The sequence below is a fragment of the Podarcis raffonei genome, chromosome 10 (genome assembly GCF_027172205.1).
Source record: "Podarcis raffonei isolate rPodRaf1 chromosome 10, rPodRaf1.pri, whole genome shotgun sequence".
Lineage (NCBI taxonomy): Eukaryota > Metazoa > Chordata > Lepidosauria > Squamata > Lacertidae > Podarcis > Podarcis raffonei.
In genome coordinates, this window is record NC_070611.1 from 20232772 (window position 1) to 20252924 (window position 20153).

At 42.9% G+C, this 20153-nt stretch overlaps 1 protein-coding gene across 11 annotated transcripts in view; it reads left to right on the plus strand.

Annotated features, from left to right (window-relative positions):
* Positions 1 to 20153, plus strand: part of CADPS2 (calcium dependent secretion activator 2) — a 360741-nt gene that overhangs the window by 306586 nt on the left and 34002 nt on the right. For 4 of the 11 annotated variants that reach the window (XM_053405615.1, XM_053405618.1, XM_053405620.1 and 1 more), the window contains 6 exons: positions 1156 to 1311; positions 3365 to 3512; positions 8072 to 8146; positions 11021 to 11104; positions 11206 to 11238; positions 19106 to 19213. In XM_053405615.1, the coding sequence (XP_053261590.1) occupies positions 1156 to 1311; positions 3365 to 3512; positions 8072 to 8146; positions 11021 to 11104; positions 11206 to 11238; positions 19106 to 19213 (604 nt within the window). Of the gene's footprint in view, positions 1 to 1155; positions 1312 to 3364; positions 3513 to 4529; positions 4545 to 8071; positions 8147 to 11020; positions 11105 to 11205; positions 11239 to 18527; positions 18546 to 19105; positions 19214 to 20153 lie in introns of all 11 variants that reach the window. The other 7 variants (XM_053405611.1, XM_053405616.1, XM_053405614.1 and 4 more) reach the window with 3 other exon arrangements.

The following is a 20153-nucleotide window of genomic DNA, read 5'->3' on the forward strand; positions in this document are numbered from 1 at the left end:
CATTAAGGTAAGACGGGGAATAGACAGGTTAAATGATTTTGAGGAGATATGGAGGGTGTTTGTAGAATTTGTACTGTTAAAACGGAAAGGGGTCAAACCATCACAAGAGGTGTTGAAATTTTGGGGGGGTTGGATAGTTACAATGAAATTATCTTGGTGGTGGGGTGCACATTTTTATTCTTATTTATTTATGATTATTATTTTGTCAAAATAATAATAATAAATAATAATAATAAAAGAATTTGGAGGGGCAATCTGTGCATGGGTCTAAGTTGTGTAGCAACAAAGCAGCCAAACCACTGAAAGTCCATTAAGTCATAATAATGAGTAGGAGAGCTGGGGGGAAGGAATCACATCTTGCAACTAATGCACCCCTTTGGTTTTTAGATAGTACATGGGTAGACGAGTCTAAAAAGCCCGGGACACAAATTTTCATGGCCCTTTAGAGGCTATGGCGATTCATTTACCAGAAGTTATGTATTTAGCATTAACTCTAGAAGTACAGTGGTACCTCGGGTTACAAACGCTTCAGGTTACAGACTCCGCTAACCCAGAAATAGTACCTTGGTTAAGAACTTTGCTTCAGGATGACAACAGAAATTGCACAGTGGCAGGTTAAGAACAGTTTCAGGTTAAGAATGGACCTCCAGAATGAATGAAGTTCTTAACCTGAGGTACCACTGTATGAACATAAGCCTCCTGGTGTATACTGGCTTAGGGGCTTGGCAAATCTTTTTAAATTATTGAATTAACGTGACCTGTGAATTATCGGGTTCTATCTCCAACCCCCAAAGATGAACAGAACTGAACTTTGATACTTTGAAACCCAGGAGGTGCATTGGTTGCCAGATGCGAAATATATTGGCATTGTTTTTGGCTCTCCTACCCCATTACAAGATGGCACCCTCCTGCCAAGCTGTTGCTTGGCAAGACGCCGTTTCTAGCCATTGCTACCAAGGCACTATTTGTGCCACATCAGATAAAACTGTTGGAATACTGGACGGTCCAATAGGCATAACAAAATGATAATGTTGCCAGAGCTGCTTTTATGTTCTTGTAAAAAAAACACCCAGTTCCAGTGCTTAAAAGAAGGGAGGGCTCTGTTTTCTCTAGCGCTGTAATTCAAACAATGCCTTGAATGATTTGTTGTTGTAGCAACGGGTCAGCAACGTCGGAAGATCTTTTCTGGAAACTTGACGCACTGCAGATGTTCGTCTTTGACCTTCATTGGCCAGAGCCGGAATTTGCCCACCACTTAGAACAGAGGCTGAAACTCATGGCCAGCGATATGATAGAAGCATGCGTCAAAAGGTACGTGGGCAATTTCAGAAATTGCCGTACAAATGCTACCATTTCTGGGACTCCTGTGGATGTTTGAGTTGGGCAGCCTTGTGTGAAAGTGGAAGGATTAATCCACCAGCGTGGCATTGGTTGTTGGTTGCCTGGGTGTCAGGCTTCGGGGAATCGGATCCCTCTTCCGGTGGCAGTAAATAAGCCGATCAAATGAAAGGAGTGTTCTTACCCGTTAGTTTCTAATCACAGCGAGAGACAAAGGAATGTGTATCCCAATAGAAATGGCGTTGCTCCCCGTAAAGGTTCACCCCCTCCATCCCCATTAATCTACATCACTCCTACATTGGGTAATCTGAGCTTGTTGCCGCCGCGCTTTCTGTTCTATCACTTTCAAAGCCTGTCTAGTCTTAGGGGAAGGGGAGCCAGGAATGCTGTCTAAGGACACTGAATCCGCCAGCTGGTATTTCTTCTTCTAGCTGTTCCTCCCCCAGTATTTCCCAGCTTTTCTTCTCGGGACTATGCCCCTCTGCAAACCACTGTTCTAAATCTATACTCTCCTCCTGCCCTTGGGAAGGTTCAGAACAGTGGGGGGTGGCTCCCACCATTACTCCTCAGTCCAGCCCCGGACACTGGGGTGGGTGCAGACATGCATGCCAGGAGAGGGGCATGCTCTAGGCAGGGCCGCGTCAGCCGAGCTCTCACCGCTGACACCACCAGACTGACCCCCACAGGGGCAAAGTGAGGCCACCTGCCCGCCTGTGTAGGGGAGAGCCTGGCTGGCAGGCAGAGAGGAGCACAAAGCCAGGCCACACTGGGGGAACCTGCATGGGAGTGCCTGGTTTGTGCTCGCTCAAAAATTGTGTGCCCAGGGCCACAGCCCCCACCCCCACACTATGCCCCTGGATTCACCCAACAGATGGGGGTGGCTTTAAATCACTTCATAAAGCATGGTAGGCAATTGACATGATGGTTCACTCTTCGGATCTGGCCTCTTTCGCAATGCTGTCACAGACCCCTCTTTTCATGTGGGTATAGTAATAATAATAATAATAATAATTTATTATTTATACCCCGCCCATCTGGCTGAGTTTCCCCAGCCAGTCTGGGCGGCTTCCAATCAGGTGTTAAAAACAATACAGCATTAAATATTAAAAACTTCACAAAACAGGGCTGCCTCCAGATGTCTTTTATAGATAAGATAGCTACTTATTTCCTTCACATCTGAACGGAGGGCATTCCAGAGGGCTGGCGCCAGTACCAAGAAGGCCCTCTGTCTGGTTCCGGTAACCTCACTTCTCGCAATGTAAGGCCCTCGGCGATGGATCTCAGTGTCCGGGCTGAACGATGGGGGTGGAGACGCTCCTTCAGGTATACAGGACCGAGGTATGCTTAGGACCACCTGACTGACCATGGAGTGATTTTAACATCCCTTTCTGGCAAGGCTAGCTGTGTGATATGTGCGCTGACCCTTAGTTCTTTATAGTACAAGCAGTTCTAAGATCCATCTGCTCTTGACTTCACCACTCAAGTTAACTTCTGAATTCCACCCGTGTTGCGAGTGCTTTTGTAAGTGAAAGTGCAAAAGTGAAGAAAACAATTATTACACACTCTCCCCCGCCCCCCTATAAAAAGCTGTCACACTTACTGAAACTCTTAACAGCATATCTTTTTATTTTTAAAAAAAATTGTCAGAAGTACCTGAATATGTTACATGACAGTCTATATTCTGTTTTTGCCAGTTTGAAAATTGTGTGGAAAGCTTATCTGTCAGGATGCATTTGCTGCAATATGTGTTTTATCTGTGTTATGTTTTGTCACGCTGTTATTCAGTCAAAGCAGTATCTAACCTTGAGGGGGCTATCAGAGCACCTTGCTGGAAAGTTTTAATAAGATATGTGAAAATGATAATTCCACTGTTTTACATGCAGGTGCCTAAACATTTCTACTTTGGATTTTCCATATTTGAAATTAATTTTATGTTAGTACATTTAACCTGGGTTTGTTTTTGCACTTCATTTATTTAGAATTTTGACAGTCCTTTCTCTTGCGATCTCCGCATTTTAATTAATAGAACAAGAATTGCCTTTGAACTCAAACTGCAAAAGACAAATAAATCTACGGACTTGCGCATTCCCTCTCCTGTGTGCACGATGTTCAACGTGCTGGTTGATGCCAAGAAACAGACTGCTAAATTATGTGTCCTGGATGGCGGGCAGGAGGTAAGTGAGCATCTTGAAATGTCTGTTTCACAAGATCAGGAAGAACACAGAAGGCTTTTGCCAGATTTCAGCTCCAGGGTGGCTATTGCAGGTTTTGAGGAGGAAGAGCAGGGAGGCGAAACATAGTCAATAAAGAATGATGTAAGAAGCCACTGGAGCAATTGCTCCAAGTATGTCCTTGCTCGTCCCTTGTCCTACCAGTCTCCTACTATTGCTCTTCTGTGCCTTGCATTGTCAGATAAAGGCTTTCTGGCCAAGACAACCTGAGATGGAGGACAGTTGTAGTCAGAATGTTAAACTACATTAACTCTGCAGTGCGTGATTTTAGAATGTGTCTGCATTTTGGTGATGGTTTTCTTAATATTTGCTGTCAAAGTAGGGAGGGGTGGAAGAAGAGGTCCACAAATACAGTCATTAGTGGTGACCATACAAATAAAATGATGATGATGATGATGACCAGAAATTTAACTTTAACCACACACAAAAAAGGAAACATTTCCAGGACCTTCTGTCATAGGGGTAACTCTACTGACAACATATGGAGGCAGAGAGTGCCTCTTTCAAAATGGCACCAGACTGCAACAGCTTCGGTGTTGTGGATTGGAGGGGAGGGGTTTCCGTGAACACAGAAAGACCCACCTGCCTTTCTCCCTGTCACCTCCCATCCCAGGCAGTCGGTACAAAAGCAAAGACTCTCCTTGGCTTCTGTGAAGCAGGAAGTGGCAAAGCCAAACTTTATGGTTCCTAGACCCATTGGCTGGGCCAACAAGGCTAGCCCAGATAGACCCCTAAATTGAAAGGTCATCACACATTACTGCAGTGTTTTGCTTCGCAGTACAAATGTCAACCATATTTATGTGCATTTGTTGTTTTATAGCATTACAATATTTTCATATTCTCTGTTGATCCATATCATTTCATTAAGTCTATTTATTTCTCATACTATTTTGTAATGATTATTTTCCCCATTTTTCCCCACTCTCTGGTTTTTGGGGGGCTTTCTGTCACATGGCCCAGTTTGCTAATCAGTGGGTAAGTTGATTTTGTTTTAGAATTTCTTTCTGTCTTCAAAAGTGTTTCTGTGTCCATTGCTTGTTGGGAACAGTGTGGCGAGAGTGGTAACAACACTGGTCCAAATGTAGGTCCCCAAGCAAGAGAGTCCATGCTTGCCAGATATATCTTCAAGAGTCAAGAAAGGAGATTCTGACTAAACTTCAGGAAGAACTTCTGACAGTAAGAGCTGTTAGACAGTGGAAGGGTCTCCCTTGGCAGGTTGTAGACTGTCCTTCATTGGAGGTTTTGAAGCAGAGGTTGGATGGCCATCTGTCATGGATGTTTCAGCTGAGGTTCCTGCACTGCAGGAAGTTAGACTTGATGACCCTCAGAGTACTTTCCAACTCTACAATTCTATGATTCTTTGATTCTACATAGAAATAGGAATGGCAGGTCCTTCAGTAGTTGTGTGTGAGAGGGAATTTGGCAGCTTATGGCACAAGACTGGAGAAAGCCCATTTCCACACAAATGTTGAAGGACGGCAGCCCTGTACCCTTATGTATCCAATCACCCAAATACAAGGGAACCAGATATGACCAGCAGGCCAGATCCCTTATTCCGCCCCCTGCTGCAGGCCAACTTTGGCAAGTAACAGGGCTGCCCACTTGTCAGAGATCAAAAGGGTCTTGCTTGTCAGCATCAGTTTACTGGCTGGAGGTTAGCAAGCCCCTTTGATTTAAATTGCACCTGTGAACAGACAGAGCAGGGCTCGCAAACAGTGCTTACCTCCTTCAGCTGAACTTGGGAGGTCTCGATGGGGGACTCCTTAGTGCAGCTGATCCCAGTAGGGCTTGCTGAAGATCAAGAGAAGGTCTTTCCTGCCCTCCTACCCCTAATCACAGAGTGAGGGTATCGTGTGGGTGTGCTTATGGGTGCCGTAGGTATGGGGAGTGAGTCAGTATGTGTGCGCATGCACCGGTGTGTGTTGGCCACACCCACCTCTGGCATGCGCCCCTGGAGGTATGGCCAACTTTCAGTGTGGGCCTGGGTTGAGAAAGGTTAGCCACTCTTGCCCTAGATCAAAACCGTAACGGTTGTAAAAAGAGCCAAAGGAAGCTTCAACATGTTGCGATTTTGGAAATGGTTACGTTTGAAGAAGTCAAAGCATCATTTCCCCCTTAGAACTTGAGGTTTGGCACCAAAGACGTATGTGTGCATTGATGCATGTGCAAACCAAAAACTAGCGCAAAAGAAAAAGTGAATAAAGTTGCCATGCATATTAGCATTCCATCCATCCATCCATTCATTTAACAGGCTTTATGTACCACTTGCTCATCAAAACCCTTAAACAGTCTACATAAAATATAAAAAATACATTTTAAAATACCAGTGGGAAAATGAGCATTTAAAATCACAAATAGTTTAACATCTCAATTTCTACAGGCAAAGGTGTGTCACCTATTAAATGCCTTACTGAAATTGTGTGGCACAAAAGCATGCCCGTTTTTGGAGGTGTTTCCATAATATATATATTTTTTGCAGAAAGCAAAAGCCATACTTAGTTAAAACATCAGTACCATTCCAATGTTTGCAATCACAGTTTTAAAATACAGCAAAAAGAAACAGAGGAAATATCCCCAAGCTCGTCTCAACCATGCCTTGCGCTTAAGGTGGTTGAAGGAAAGCCCATCAGTCCCTTCTCCTTTGCTTCCTTCAAGCAAAAGCCCACCACTACTGTTCGTTTTTTAGCTTCCGAGCTTCCTTTGGCGACTTGTAACTGACTCCTAAGGCCTTTCTCCCCCACACTTGATCTCATTCAGCATCACATAAATGAGCTTCCTATGAGCGTTGGGAATCTTTTGTCAATTCCCTCTCATACCTAAACTGGGTTCATCAAAGCTCTCTTTTAATTCCTTTATAATCAAAGGAGACCCAAACACCTGAGAGGTCTTCAAAAAACACACCAGGTAGTGGCATTCTTTAACTCACCTGCAAATGGGGTAAGCATTGGAGGGGCCTTTAACATGCAAAATAATCCCTGGAGAAGATACACGATTGTGAGCACTAGGTACCAGCGCTAAATTATGATCCCCCAAAATAGCCTCATTCAACCATTTTTCATCTTCAGACAGTTTCCTGAAGCCCGAGAAATTCTCATGCTCGCAAACTGAATCGCAAGCTCTTTTCTACCTTGCATGTGATTCTCTCTGGCTGCAGAAGACTAATTTACTGTGATTACAAGCTTGCTCACGGTTATCCCGATGGCTGTGCCTTTGATTTCCGTGGGACTTGAGAATGGGCAACTGTGGACTACATTACAGTCCCTTTTATAAAAGCGGCAATTGGCACTTCCCAACGTTACATGTGTATCTGCATCCATTTACTTGTATACAAAATGTTTGCTTCATTAATCTGAGCACAGTGGGCAGTTGCTTGACAAAAGGGCAGCTCTCCTGGGATTTATTAAGTACATCTGTGTGGAAACTTTGGGCGGGGGGAGGGAAAGGAGGCAAATAGCCTTCAAAAAGCTAAATTTTAGAAAACTATTCAATGGGCTCCTGCCAAGTTAGCCTAATGTTTATATTGATTTTGGTGCTTTTACTCTGAGCATTATGCTCTTGCTGTTTCAGGTAGCCTTGAACTATCAAGATAGGGTTAGTCTTTACAAGTCATATTTTTTGGTGAAGTGGTTGGCGGGGCATTCTTCTCCCTGGAACAGATGTTCTGAAAGGAGAATTACTTCTTCTTTTTTTAATGGATGTACTTTGAGAATAGAAAAGGAGCCTTTTCTCCTGCTAACTGCAGGATGGAAGTCTGCTCTATTTATCGCCGAAACAGGGTTGCGAAAGTCTTTCAGGTTTAATTTAAAGTGGGCTTCTTTAAAGAGACGGCATTTTCATTAGTGGAAGAAAAGGCAGAAGCAAGAAGATGGAGAATAACAGCTGATTTTGTTGTTATGCCTTTTGTGGCCTGGTAATTTATTACCATCTCTTCAGGTTTCTGATGGAATTTTATTTTTTGCCCATGTTTGAACAGATTATGCAGGAGTTGTATAAACTGCAGTTCACTTCATGGATAAAAGGGCTCTTTTTTAATATTTAACAATTGGCCTCTCATTTTATTTCTAGAGGCCATAACTTATGAATGAGAATGGTTAGATATAAAGTGCTTTATTTGGGGGGGAGGGAATCATCTAGCTTCCTCAGCTAAACCAAACCTTTGAGCTGAGGAAGAGGGAAGACCCACAACCACCTTAATTATAGAGAGACAAAAAGTATCTTTCACATTCCTTTGCCTGAATAAGAATAAGACCTCAGTGCGTCTAAATAATAACCCTATTAGCTGCTTAACTCAACAGCGTACATGGGAAAATTTTCAACACAGAATGTAAGAAAGTACTGACAGGGTGGATCATTTTCAAGGTTTTGTTCATTGGGGGTTCAAAATGATAATTTTGAGCAAATCTGATCTGTCAGATTTAGACTCTTTGTTCTATGTATGACTTATGGCAAAAGTGTTGTGTTCATATAACACACTAACGCTGCTTTTTTCTCCTAAAACACAGCAACAATACCATTCAAAAATAGATGACTTGATTGAAGAAACGGTGAAGGAAGTAATTTCACTTCTTGTTTCAAAGGTAAATGTATTCACACTTCGTAGCTGAACTGCACTGTGTCTTTTTTTCTCCAATGCCTGCTTTCTACAATGAGATGTTTGGTATTTTTCCCGTTGCATTTTTAGAGGAAAATAGGCTTAGTGACTAACACCAGGTCAGTTCATCACGATGTTTACAGATTTAAATTAGATCCCTATTTGATCAAGGATTCCTATGCAGCGTCTATTAATCGGGTATATTTCTTTTGTGCTTCATACTACAGTACCTTCATTAATTACTGGCATCGACCATGACCACATTTGTACTATATTAAGATTAGCTTTAATTAGGTGCATCGTTGTTTTCTTGCTTTTTCAAAGGCTTTTAAAGCCCATTTTAATTTTGACATTGATCTTACATAGAAAGACCCTGAAAGGCTTTTTGTTTAACTCTTCTTTTTAGCCGCCCTTATTTTCAATGTTGCTTCTTGGCATTTCTCCTTCTATAAAGGGAAATCTTGAAATAATTACCTTGGTCTGAGAATGTTTCAAATAAAGTAACATAAAACTTTACAGAGAAGAAAATGCACTTTCATGAACAGGGTGGGTTGTGAGGTACAGTACCAGTGGGAATGGCAGAATTATCAGCCTCAGCTTGGCCCAAAGAGTAATAAACAGTGGTACAGTTGCACCTGGTTTTCCCCAGTTTGACTCTAGTATCTCTCCATGGTCTAGTAGCACTATGGATGTGGAGGGATTCCAACATTTGAAGCTACAAGCTCCAAACTGGAGATTCTTATACAAAAAAAGTGCTATCCACAAGTAATTTCAGGGACAAAGGCAGGGGGTCCCAAACTGTGGTCCACAAGCTTCGTTTAAATGGTCTATTGTTGTGCCCTATAAGTCACAGAGGCCTCTAGACACTAACATGGGCAGATAGCATCAAAATTAACCTTAGATTTTAGTCAAATTTGGATTTTGAGTATTATATTGACTACATTGTGATTCCAAATATTTGTCACATAGGTGCTCAGAATGCTTTGTGTGGAGTTAGTCTAATGGTTATGGGGTTGCTCGTGCGTAAGTTGCCGCCACTCCTGGCTAGGTGCCCCATTGGCCCCCCCTCCATCCCTGGTGTCACGCTGATTTTCTTCCCCAACAGGAAACCTGCCTCTCTCCCTACTTGGCCCCTCTCCAGCATCGTCGTGGAGCCCCTCCTGCTCCTCTCCTTCCGATGGCAGTTCCCTGACAGTTAGCTTACTTTTTCTTCACACCTCATCAGGCTAAAACACGGACTTGCCCAAGTCAATTAATTGGCTCCCTGCTTTGTGTTCACCAAATATCCCAAAATGTTTGGACATGCCTTCTCATCATGCCTTAAGTTTTTAGCGGCTACAACCCCAGTTTACCTGTGGCAAAATGCAGGTTGATCCTGCAGTTATCTGAACCTGTGTTTTCTAGGTCTAGCTCTAAAACTGACCACCTTCCAGCAGTGGGGTCATTGGAGAACCATATTAACTATAATTTGGCACCCTGATTGAGATGACTACAGCGAATTGAGCAGATAAGCTGCTTTGATGGGATTCAGCGGTGTATAAATTTTATGAAATAAAACTAATAAACTTAAATAGAAGCTATTCAGTGTTGCGGTAATAGGAAGGCAGAGAACGGGTGCCATCAATTGAAGCGGAGATCACTTCTTGGTGTAATGAGACATGTCTAGATGATGATGTAAGACTAATGGTCTTACAAATAGATATGCCGGAAACAGAACAGGTTAAAGATCGGACGAGTGCAGTTTACTACCGTAACTCCTTCAAGCCATTAGGAGCCTGGGTGAGCGTCTCAGATCCTTACAAGGAATAAGGAATGTGACACTGTTGTGACACTGTTAGAGTGGCCATTAACAGCATGCCAGGGGGAATTTTGTCCTGTCCTCTCACTCACAAAGTGGTGCTCTGATGTTCTAGGAATGAGAGTCATCTGGACGGCAAGCAATTGCTCTTTAAAACATTTGATAGGTTTGTCATAAGGCCTATTCGCCTGGAAGTACAAGTTGCAGTAATGTGACAGCTAATACAGCTATAGCATGTATCAGTGTGCATAGATTTATTTTATTTTTAAATTAATCTCTGGTCTCGTATAACGTGATAGGGTTCTCATTCTGCCTCATGCTTCTTGTGATGTGACTTCCAAAGTATGAATGATTAGGAATTGGAGTTCTTAGCTTTTTAGGGTGCAGGTTCTCATTAATGGCCAACGGAAGTGGCTTTTCAGCTCCCTGGCTGGTGTTTGAGTAATGCCAAGCAAGAAATGACACAATATGCTTATTTCTGGGAAGCTTTCTTGTGATTCATAAAAGAGGGCCAAACTTGGCCTCACACATAAGCAGCCTCCCAACCTCCTTGATTTTTAAATGAAAAGTGCTGAGGGATATCACCGTTTTGAACTGGCAGGGATGGGTTAGGATCTGCTTAACCTTTTCCTCCCCAGCTGTTTTTTTCTGCTTAAAAGCATCTGGGTGAATTCTGACTGGGCACTCCTTTCAAGTGAAATGTTACAATTGCCGCAAAGCCCACAAGCAATAAGGAGCCAGAAGGACACTGAGATGAGAAATAATATCATTGAATCTTTAAATCCCAAGACTTTGTTATTTAAATTGAATGTTCCGGTTACAGTAGCTGTGGTGGGGAAGTAGTAGTCCATCAGTTTGCATCCTTCCACAACATAAATTTGTATATTCTAGATTGCTGGATAGACTGAGCACCCTTTTATGTAGCATAGATCTAGCTAAGGAATTGCCAATTGCAGTGTTTGGTTGCATAGTAGCAGCCACAGGAGAAAAATGCTTCCCCTCCTCAGCCTTAGGAGTTTTACAGTGGCATTATCAATATTTACACGCTGCCTCTTAATGTAGTTCATTTCAGTGCTGGAAGGTGTGCTGTCTAAATTATCAAGGTATGATGAAGGCACTTTCTTCTCGTCAATCCTTTCATTCACTGTAAGTATTCCAGCTCTTGTAACAATTTTCTTTCTAAAGTCCACTCCGAGCTAACAGTGGTTAGTTACAGGTTTTGTTTCTTGCTTTTTATCTCTCTGAAGGTGAAAGCAGCTGCAAAATACGTGGACGTTCCTGTAAGTAGCCTTTCCTCCCCGGTACTAGTTTTGTAAATTTTGTCGCTTTCCACAATGTGTACTTTTTCATGTGTTATCATTATGCTTTCCTTTAGCGGTTCATTATAGCTTTACAACAAAGTATTTAAACAGATACGTCTTGCCCCTAGAGGGGGTTTCATTTCCCTTAAGCAGCAGCTAACTCTCAAAGCAAAACTAAGGAAGGTTACTCTCAGTGTACTTTTTCAGCTGCGGAGGAGTGAGGATTGTAACCTAGGAACTGTTTCACGGGGGACGTCTTGTCATTTGGAAGTAGTTCTCCAAGGCTTAGCTCATTTCGGCGGATGCTTTGAAAATTATATCCTTTGTCCGTGAATATCTTTCTTGCGCACCTCAGATGCTCCAGCCGCTGTTGCTCAGATTTGCCAGGTTATTCAAGCCTAAACCTAATTGCTTTCAAACACTGGAAAAAGCAATACAGAATGCTATCCTGTTCTAAACCACCTTTCCCTTTCAATTATCAGTCATATTTCCCTTCTGAGAAAATTCTAAGCTTACCTGCTTTCTTTCAATGCTTTCAAAGCTGACCTAATGCAAAATCTGGGAGTACACTAGAGCCGCGCTATACCTGCTTTTCAGCTTCACCAGCTAAACATCGTGATATGCTGATATATCACAATGTCTGAAATAAGGATGGAGGTATGTAAAGGCATTGGCTGGCTTCACGGTTTCCCCCACATTGTGATTTTTGCATAGCACACACACATCATGATTCACAATATATTGCCAGGTCAAAAATTATGAAACCAATATCATGATACGGCTTTCGAACCAGTTTTGGATGATATATCGATATATCGCCCAGCCCTAATTACTGTAAGTCCTGCCCTGCAGAAAGACGATCATGTTGCATGTATCCTTTATGTGCATAACATTTTCCTTTGAGTTCCACAAGTGAGGATAAACATCCCAGTATTTGCATACATAATTGGATTTCCAGTGAGGTTGTGGCAAGCCATTAAGTTATCTGACTAACCCAAATGTAGCCAAGCCGTGCTTGCAATTGTTACTTTTATCACTATTGCTGTTGGTTAAGATTCTGACAGATTGTTAAGATGTCAGTAATATCCCCAGCCCTTTCACCTGCAATGGCTTGGCTTTGTTTAGCTGCCTTGTTTTTCTTGCATTATAGGCTCTTGCTCTGCTTAATGAATTATAATGTAGATTTTTTAGGTTGCAAATAATTCTTACACTTTGGATCTTTTAAAAAAAAGATGATGAAGAAGAAGAATGCCCTCTTTTTTTGTTAAGAAGGCATTGCGACAGTTCTGTGTTTCTCCCTCCTTCTGGTACACTGTTAACGCTCAGTTGAAAGGTTTGGCCTGCTCTTCTGTATTTGCATCTGTGGCTGGGAGGGGGGACCCCTGTGGGGAACAGAGGTTTTTACCAGGCACCGGACCCTCCTACCAGTGAATGGAGAGACATGACCTGCACCTGCAGGATTAGGTGAAGCCACAGGAAGATCATTGGCAGAAGCATATAATTAGCAAGGAATTTCTCTCTCTCTCTCTCTCTCTTTTTAAATCATCTTCATCCTACCAGGTTAACAAGTGATTAACCCTCAGGAAAAGAATCTGCTGTAGTTTACTCCCTTGTTTTAAACTCTTTCCCTTTTTTCTCTTGCCCTGGTATTTGGTTACATGTGTTACAGTGACACACTAACCCTGTTACCATGCTTCATTTCCTGGGATTCTGCCTTGATGCCTTTGTGTTTCCAGATTTCCAGCTTACCTTTGCGCATTGTTGACTGTGATAAAAAGATGTCTATATTCTACCAAAAAATAACAGGCAGACCAATGTACCTTTTCTCCCTTGAAACTGGGCAATTGATCCACTGTGTCGGGTTTTTTAGCAATTTGTCAGACATTTGCTGAACCAAATTTACTTTCCGCTGTCCCTTCCTCACTGCCATCTAATCCTAAAGAACCGCAGAGCAGAGTTTGATGCTTCCCGCATCTTCAAACCTTTCACGATACACCAAGTGTCAGTAACAAATTGCTCTATAAAAGAATGACTTTAAGCTGGGTTCTCTGTCTCATTACCAGATGTGGCTGGCAGGGATAAGATGGTGTGGAGCTCTCAGCTTCAGGATCACTGCCAATTACCAACAGAGGTGAGGCACTGGGGAGGTTGACAGGGTTGGAGGTGCAGTGGAAGAGTCAATTCGCTTCTTAGGCCACTGCTTCCACACTGTGCAAACCTCCCCGTTGCCTTGCCTCTCTCAGTAACTAGCAGCAACCCCAGCATTGGAAATCTGTGCTGCCTAGCCCTGCCCTACCAACTAGTACTAGCAGTTATTCAACCTCCGGGTATGAGGCGGTATATACCGTATTTTTCACTCTATAGGACACACTTTTTCCCCTCCAAAAATTAAGGGGAAATATGTCTGCATCCTATGGAGCGAATGCAGACTCCTTGGCTTCAGCGATAGCAACGCGAAGCCTCCAAAGTGCAGAGGGAGTGCTCCCTCTGCGCTCCGGAGGCTACGCGTTGCTATCGCTGAAGCCTGGAGAGCGAGAGGGGTCGGGGCCGCCTGAAGCCTTTGGAGCTCAGCGGGAACTCTCCTGGCTTCAGCAGAGAGTGAGAGCTGTGCAGCGCCCCTTCAGCGAAGCTGGAGGAGAGATGGAAGGGGCTCCGTTTCTCCTGCCACTTCGTTGAAGGGGCGCTGAGCAAAGAGGGGAGAATTTGTTTTTTTTGTTCTCCCCTTCTAAAACAAGGTGCGTCCTATGGTCGGGTGCGTCCTATGGAGCGAAAAATACAGTAAATTCAATGAATAATAATCATTCACATAGTCTACCTTGGTGGTGTGTGCAAGGTTGTAGGCCCAGCTTGAGCTGACAGAGTTTTGGCAGCCTGGTCCAGCTCTTCCTGCTTCTCAGGAGCGGTGCATCCCGTTTCGCTGCTGAGGGAAAACGGGAACAGGCCACTATGCCATGCTGCCCTTACCTGGGAAGCCAAAGAGTCGGCGACTCTGCGGCACCGGTAGTACTTCTCTAGCAGCAGCACTGCTTCCGTTGCCTGAGATGGCTGCTTCTACTTCCTCTTGTTTAATATCCCATTGCAAATGGTTCCTACAAAATAACAGTACAGGCTTATAATGCTGACAGGTGAGTGACAACCTTCCCCTTATCAGCAGCTTCTGCCCAGCTATGTGTTTTCCTTGGGTTGTGGTGCGGTATTTTGGGGCGATGGCTGCTGCCGATGTAGCAGTGCTGCCACCAGCGCGATGTTTTATTTATTTCATTTCAACAATTGTGGGTGGTACTGAGCTGACTTTTACTCAGAGTTGACCCGCTGAAAGTTATGAACGTGACTCAGTTAGATCCATTCATTCCAGTTGATCTGTTCTGAGTCTAATACTGAATTTCCACTTATTGCTTAACACCACAGCTTTTAAGAACTGTGTAATCAGGTTACCAAAAAAAAGATAAAATAAGTTGAAATTAACTGTAAAATGAAGAAAAGGCTTGCCGAAAATGCCTGCGTGGAATTTAATAAGTCTCCACCAAGCACTTGATGTTCAACAGGAAGTGAGGTCACAACCTGTTCAACAGGAAGTGAGGTCACAACCTGTTCAACAGGAAGTGAGGTCACAACATGTCGTTGGTCACAAAATTCCTGGTTTTGCAGAGCAATGTAAGGTGTTGCAGCACCACAGAGTGAGCAAAGTATGCCAATAGTGCAAAGGTTTTCAACCTTTTTGAGCCCACGGCTCCCTTGACCAGCTACATTCTTTCCACAGCACCCCTGTGGGGCTCAGGAGCCCAGTTATGTCACCCCTTGCCTGCAGAGCTGGCAGCCTCTCACCCCTTTTCAAACACTCTCCTTTGTGGAGTGTTCCCTCAGCCTCCTCTCCTCTCTCTTTGGGAGGCAGAGACACGGGAGTGCAGGGAAGGAAAGAGGAACAGCGGCGCCCCTGACCTTCATTTGAGGCACCCCAGGGTGCCATGGCATACTGGTTGAAAACTACAGCAATAGTGACCTTTGCACTCTGAATTTTCACTCCCTGTGTGAGAACTCCAGTCCGTAAGCGGACAACCCACTAACTTGCAGACAGGCACACTCACAATTCTGTTCTGCGTTTCCCCATTCCATTTTTCCAGTTTTGCTCAATAACTATAAATCCCTTTACGCTGACATGGCTTCAGAAATATATTTTGTCTCCTTAATTCTAAAATAAAGAATCCTAGGCCAGTTAACAAAGCAGCTTGTCAGATCTTAGACTTGCAAGTCAAAAGGCTCTGTTTGAGAAGCACTTTTCAAATAGTGCCTTTAAAAAGTTTCTAGTGACTTAGGTAGTGTATCTTAAATATTTGAAAGTGCCGTAGAGCTTTTTGTTTCAAATGCGCTCCCTAAGTAAATTTTCATAAAAGGGAGTTTTAATGGCTCTTAATTAGCTGTTTAATCCAGCTTCATTAGCTTTATAAAGGAGAACTTAACCACAGTAGTTCTTTGGAGAATCATTCATGTTTATCGAGGCATGTATAGACAGTGAGTAAAACTATTTAAAAGGAAAATTAGATTTTTTCCCCAGCAATTTATCAGAGATAATTACCCTGTGTACACTGGAGGGGGGGGGGAGATAGTGTTTTAAAGAACTGTAATTCTAATTGGTAAATGTCACCAGCTGTTGCAGTTATCATTCTTGTGTATATTCTTCTAATGATTAGAGTCTCATGCTACAAGCTACATGAAAATATATTCACTAGGTGTGAAATTCCCATATGTCACAAATTAGGTAAACATTTCCAAGAAAAAGGGAGAAAGATTGCTAATGGGAATTCCACCCCCCCCCCCAAAGAATCGACTGCTTTCAGGCTATCTCTTTTTTTAAAGAAAAAACAACAACAACTCACTTGAAACCAAATTTGCATGTTTCACTAGATATTAAAGAGCAATTTGTTGGGAAGAATTGCTCCTCAACATAATACTAGCTTCCAAACGCTTTTCATTTGTGATGTTGATCACAATTTGGTTTCATTTTTCCTCCTTGTGAAATCCCCTGAAAACATTGCTGTAACATACATAATGTTGAAATACTACTACACCTTCAGTTTAAATTAGGGTTGCCACATTTTGAACAGTGAAAACCTGGACAGAAAAGTTGTTGAGCTTTTTTTTTGGCCAAAGTTCTTGAGCTTCTTAGGCAAATTAAGATTAAAAAACACACTTTTGAGCTATTTTAATGCAAAAACGACACTTATTAGATACGCCACGTTCTGTACAAAGCACAAAAAGTGCCATTGTCCTCCTCTCAAGAGAGGTTGTGACATAATTTGGTGGGGTTTTTTCTGATGTGCTGAAATAGGGACATCAATAAAAGTGTTGAACACACAATGCTCCTGATTCCTTTAGTCATGGTTAAGAGAGTAAGCTATAAGATCCCCTCACCTCACCTCTCTCTGGCTTCCCCCCAACTGGTGTTAATTATGGTTACATCAGGACATAAAACCATGGCTAAAGCTAACCAGTATTCGCACTAAAGCTTTCCAGCGTATCCTGTTAATCAGAGTTAAAGTTAAGATCAATGCTGACTTAAGCGTTAACATAGTTAAAAACATAATTGGAAAGAGGAACAACTACAAAGACCCACAATCCAATAACAACAACAACAACAACAACAACAACAACAACAACAACAACAACAACATAATATTAAATACACGACAAAACATCAAACATTTAAAAACTTCCCTATACAGGGCTGCCTTCAGATGTCTTCTAAAAGTCAGATAGTTGTTCAGTTCCTTGACATCTGATGGGAGGGCGTTCCACAGGGCAGGCGCCACTATTGAGAAGGCCCTCTGCCTGGTTCCCTGTAACCTCACAGTGAGGGAACCGCCAGAAGGCCCTCGGAGCTGGGCCTCAGTGTCCGGGCTGAATGATGGGGGTGGAGATGCTCCTTCAAGTATAATGGGCCAAGGCTGTTTAGGGCTTTAAAGGTCAGCACCAACACTTTGAATTGTGCTCGGAAATGTACTGGGAGCCAATGTAGGTCTTTCAGGACCAGTGTTATGTGGTCTCGGCGGCCACTGCCAGTCACCAGTCTAGCTGCCGCATTCTGGATTAGTTGCAGTTTCTGGGTCACCTTCGAAGGTAGCCCCACATAGAGCGCATTGCAGTAGTCCAAGCTGGAGATAACCAGAGCACGCACCGCTCTGGTGAGACAGTCATGGGCAGATAGGGTTTCAGCCTGCATACTAGATGGAGCTATTAGACAGCTGCCCTGGACACAGAATTAACCTGCTCTTCCATGGACAGCTGTGAGTCCAAAATGACTCCCAGGCTGTGCACTTGGTCCCTCAGGGGCACAGGTACCCCATTCAGGAACAGGGAGTCCTCCATACCCGCCCGCCCACTGTCCCCCAAAAACAGTATTTCTGTCTTTTCAGGATTCAACCTCAATCTGTTAGCAGCCATCCATCCTCCAACCACCTTCAGGCACTCACACAGGACCTTCACTGCCTTCACTGATCTTTTAACCATTTAAGGTGTGATACGCCCACCTTGTCTCAATCATGATTACTGCTTTTCAGAAGGAATTTGAAAACATTCCTGTTTATCCAGGCATTTGATGACTGGACACCATTCTTGGCAATCTTGAGAAAATTGGATGAGAGAACATTTTTTAGACCATTTTAACTGTTTTAGAGGTGTTTAACTGTAACTGTTTTTAGAATACTTCTTTAAAAATAGCTTGCTGTGAATATGTTTGACGCACTGGACTCTTTCAGAAGGAAGCGTGGGATAATAATAATAATAATAATAATAATAATAATAATAATAATAATAATGGCTTTTTCAGCCAGAGCTCACCAGAACCCAGTTCCGGCACCTCTCAGGTGGGCACCATTTCCATTATAAGAGGCTGCCAGCTTTGCAGGCAAGGGGTGACCTAACTGGGCTCCTGAGTGCGACAAGGGTGCCGAAGAAATAATTTCATTGGTCAAGGGAGCCATGGACTCAAAAATGTTGAAAACCTCTGTCCTAGGGTCTTCATCCTGCCAACACTTTGAAACTTTTCAGATCAGGCAAGTGAAGAAATAATGAAAGCCTGTTGAATTCGCCTAAAGTTTCTCCTCCAAACTATGTCATGTGAATTCCTCAGTCTCAAACTTGGGTTGATTCCAAGACCAACCTGGGGCGGGGCAGGGAAGGAGGGAGAACAGTAAAAAGTACTGTGTGTTTTCTTGACTTGTAATGTATCCATCTTTTGTTTTCATATCCATGCTATGCTACTATACATCCAGACTGCAGACCACAACTGTGTATGTATGGATGAGTAAATATAATGGACTTTAATATATATATTTTTCATAGTATTGCGCATGAAACGTCTCATGGTATTTATAGAAGCCTTTCCATTCACAATCAAATTATAGCATTTTCCTCTCACTACTGTGCACTGCTATGTTTTTCTTTTTCTTTCCGTATGATTGCCTCTGTGTGTCAGCACCTGCAAAATACACATCTGGAAAGAAAATATATATCAGTGACACTTGAAACATGCATTACTGTATATATTGGGGAGGTGGGGGTGGGGAGGGAAGCTCTTTGAAAACAGACCAGAGTCTGCTTCTGTTAGAAGAACCGGACTCCACATTCACCAAATTTAAATTCCAGACCTGCTGTAAATTTCTGTCAAATCTGATACGGATTTTGGATGAGACAAAATGATGTGCATATGTGCATGTTTTTATTATTATTATTATTTGTATAAATGTGTGTTTACCTGAAGAATAAGATTTATCACACAGTGCAAGTTATACCTCTGTGGTCTTTCCTCCTGCCCCTGCCCCCAATCTTTCTTTCTCTCCCCCTCTCACAGAAACCGGGGATGGATCTAGCAGACACTTACATAACGTTTGTTCGTCAGAACCAAGACATACTTCGCGATAAGGTCAATGAAGAAATGTACATAGAAAAACTGTTTGATGTAAGTATAAGTAGCTGTCTGAATCCTAAGTGGTCTGTCTGAATATTATGAGCTGCTCTTTCGGGCTGCAACTGCAGAGCAAGATGCTTGTTTTTGTTGGTTATTGCCGCATTCACAAACCGGCCTTAACTATTCTATACCCAAGAGGGATACTGGTTGACAAATAAGTTAGTATAAAGATACTAGGGCTATGCTGTCATTATAACTTCACCCTATCTTTTTTTTTAAAAAAAAAAAAAGCTGCCACAAAGTAGAGGGTCTTGGGAACTCTGAAATATTGCTTTTCCTGATGGTGATGGTGATGATGGGATGTTATGTTTTGGTGAATCCTCTGCACTCTGATCTTAAATAGATGAAATTATCACAGTGGTTCACATAACTGGTTGCTATATCCTATGCTGGTCCAAGCAAGGCAAATCCATTCTGCTTTTCTCTCTATCAACTGTCAATAGTCCCCTTCTAATAGTACGTGGCCAGGTATCCTGTATGTGGGGCTTTAGATGAAATATCTTTTAGATGGGATATACAGGAATTATTCTCAGTTTGGTCGTCATCTCCTCCCAATCTCTCCTAAACCATGTGCTTTGCACAAGCTCCATTGTGTATGTTTATTCAAAGCCTCTTGCCCCCCCCCAATCTTCAGCTGACAAACTGCCCCCTGATTGGCTTGCAAATAAAATTAAGGCGGTCCCTGCCCTCAGGCTCAAAATCTAAAAACCACAACACATAAGGAAATGGGATAAGGATGCGGGAAACTAACTCGTGGGCTAGTTCTTAGTTCTTGCAATGGCTGGCTGGAATGGCAACATTTCGTGAAGAAGAAGAAGAGAAAGAAGTTGCTGGTGACTCAGCAGAGCCAACAGATTCTTCCTTTCCTCGCCGATCTCCCTTTGCTGTAGTCTGAGAGTTTGGCCGCAACTAGATAACAGTTGAGGGACGC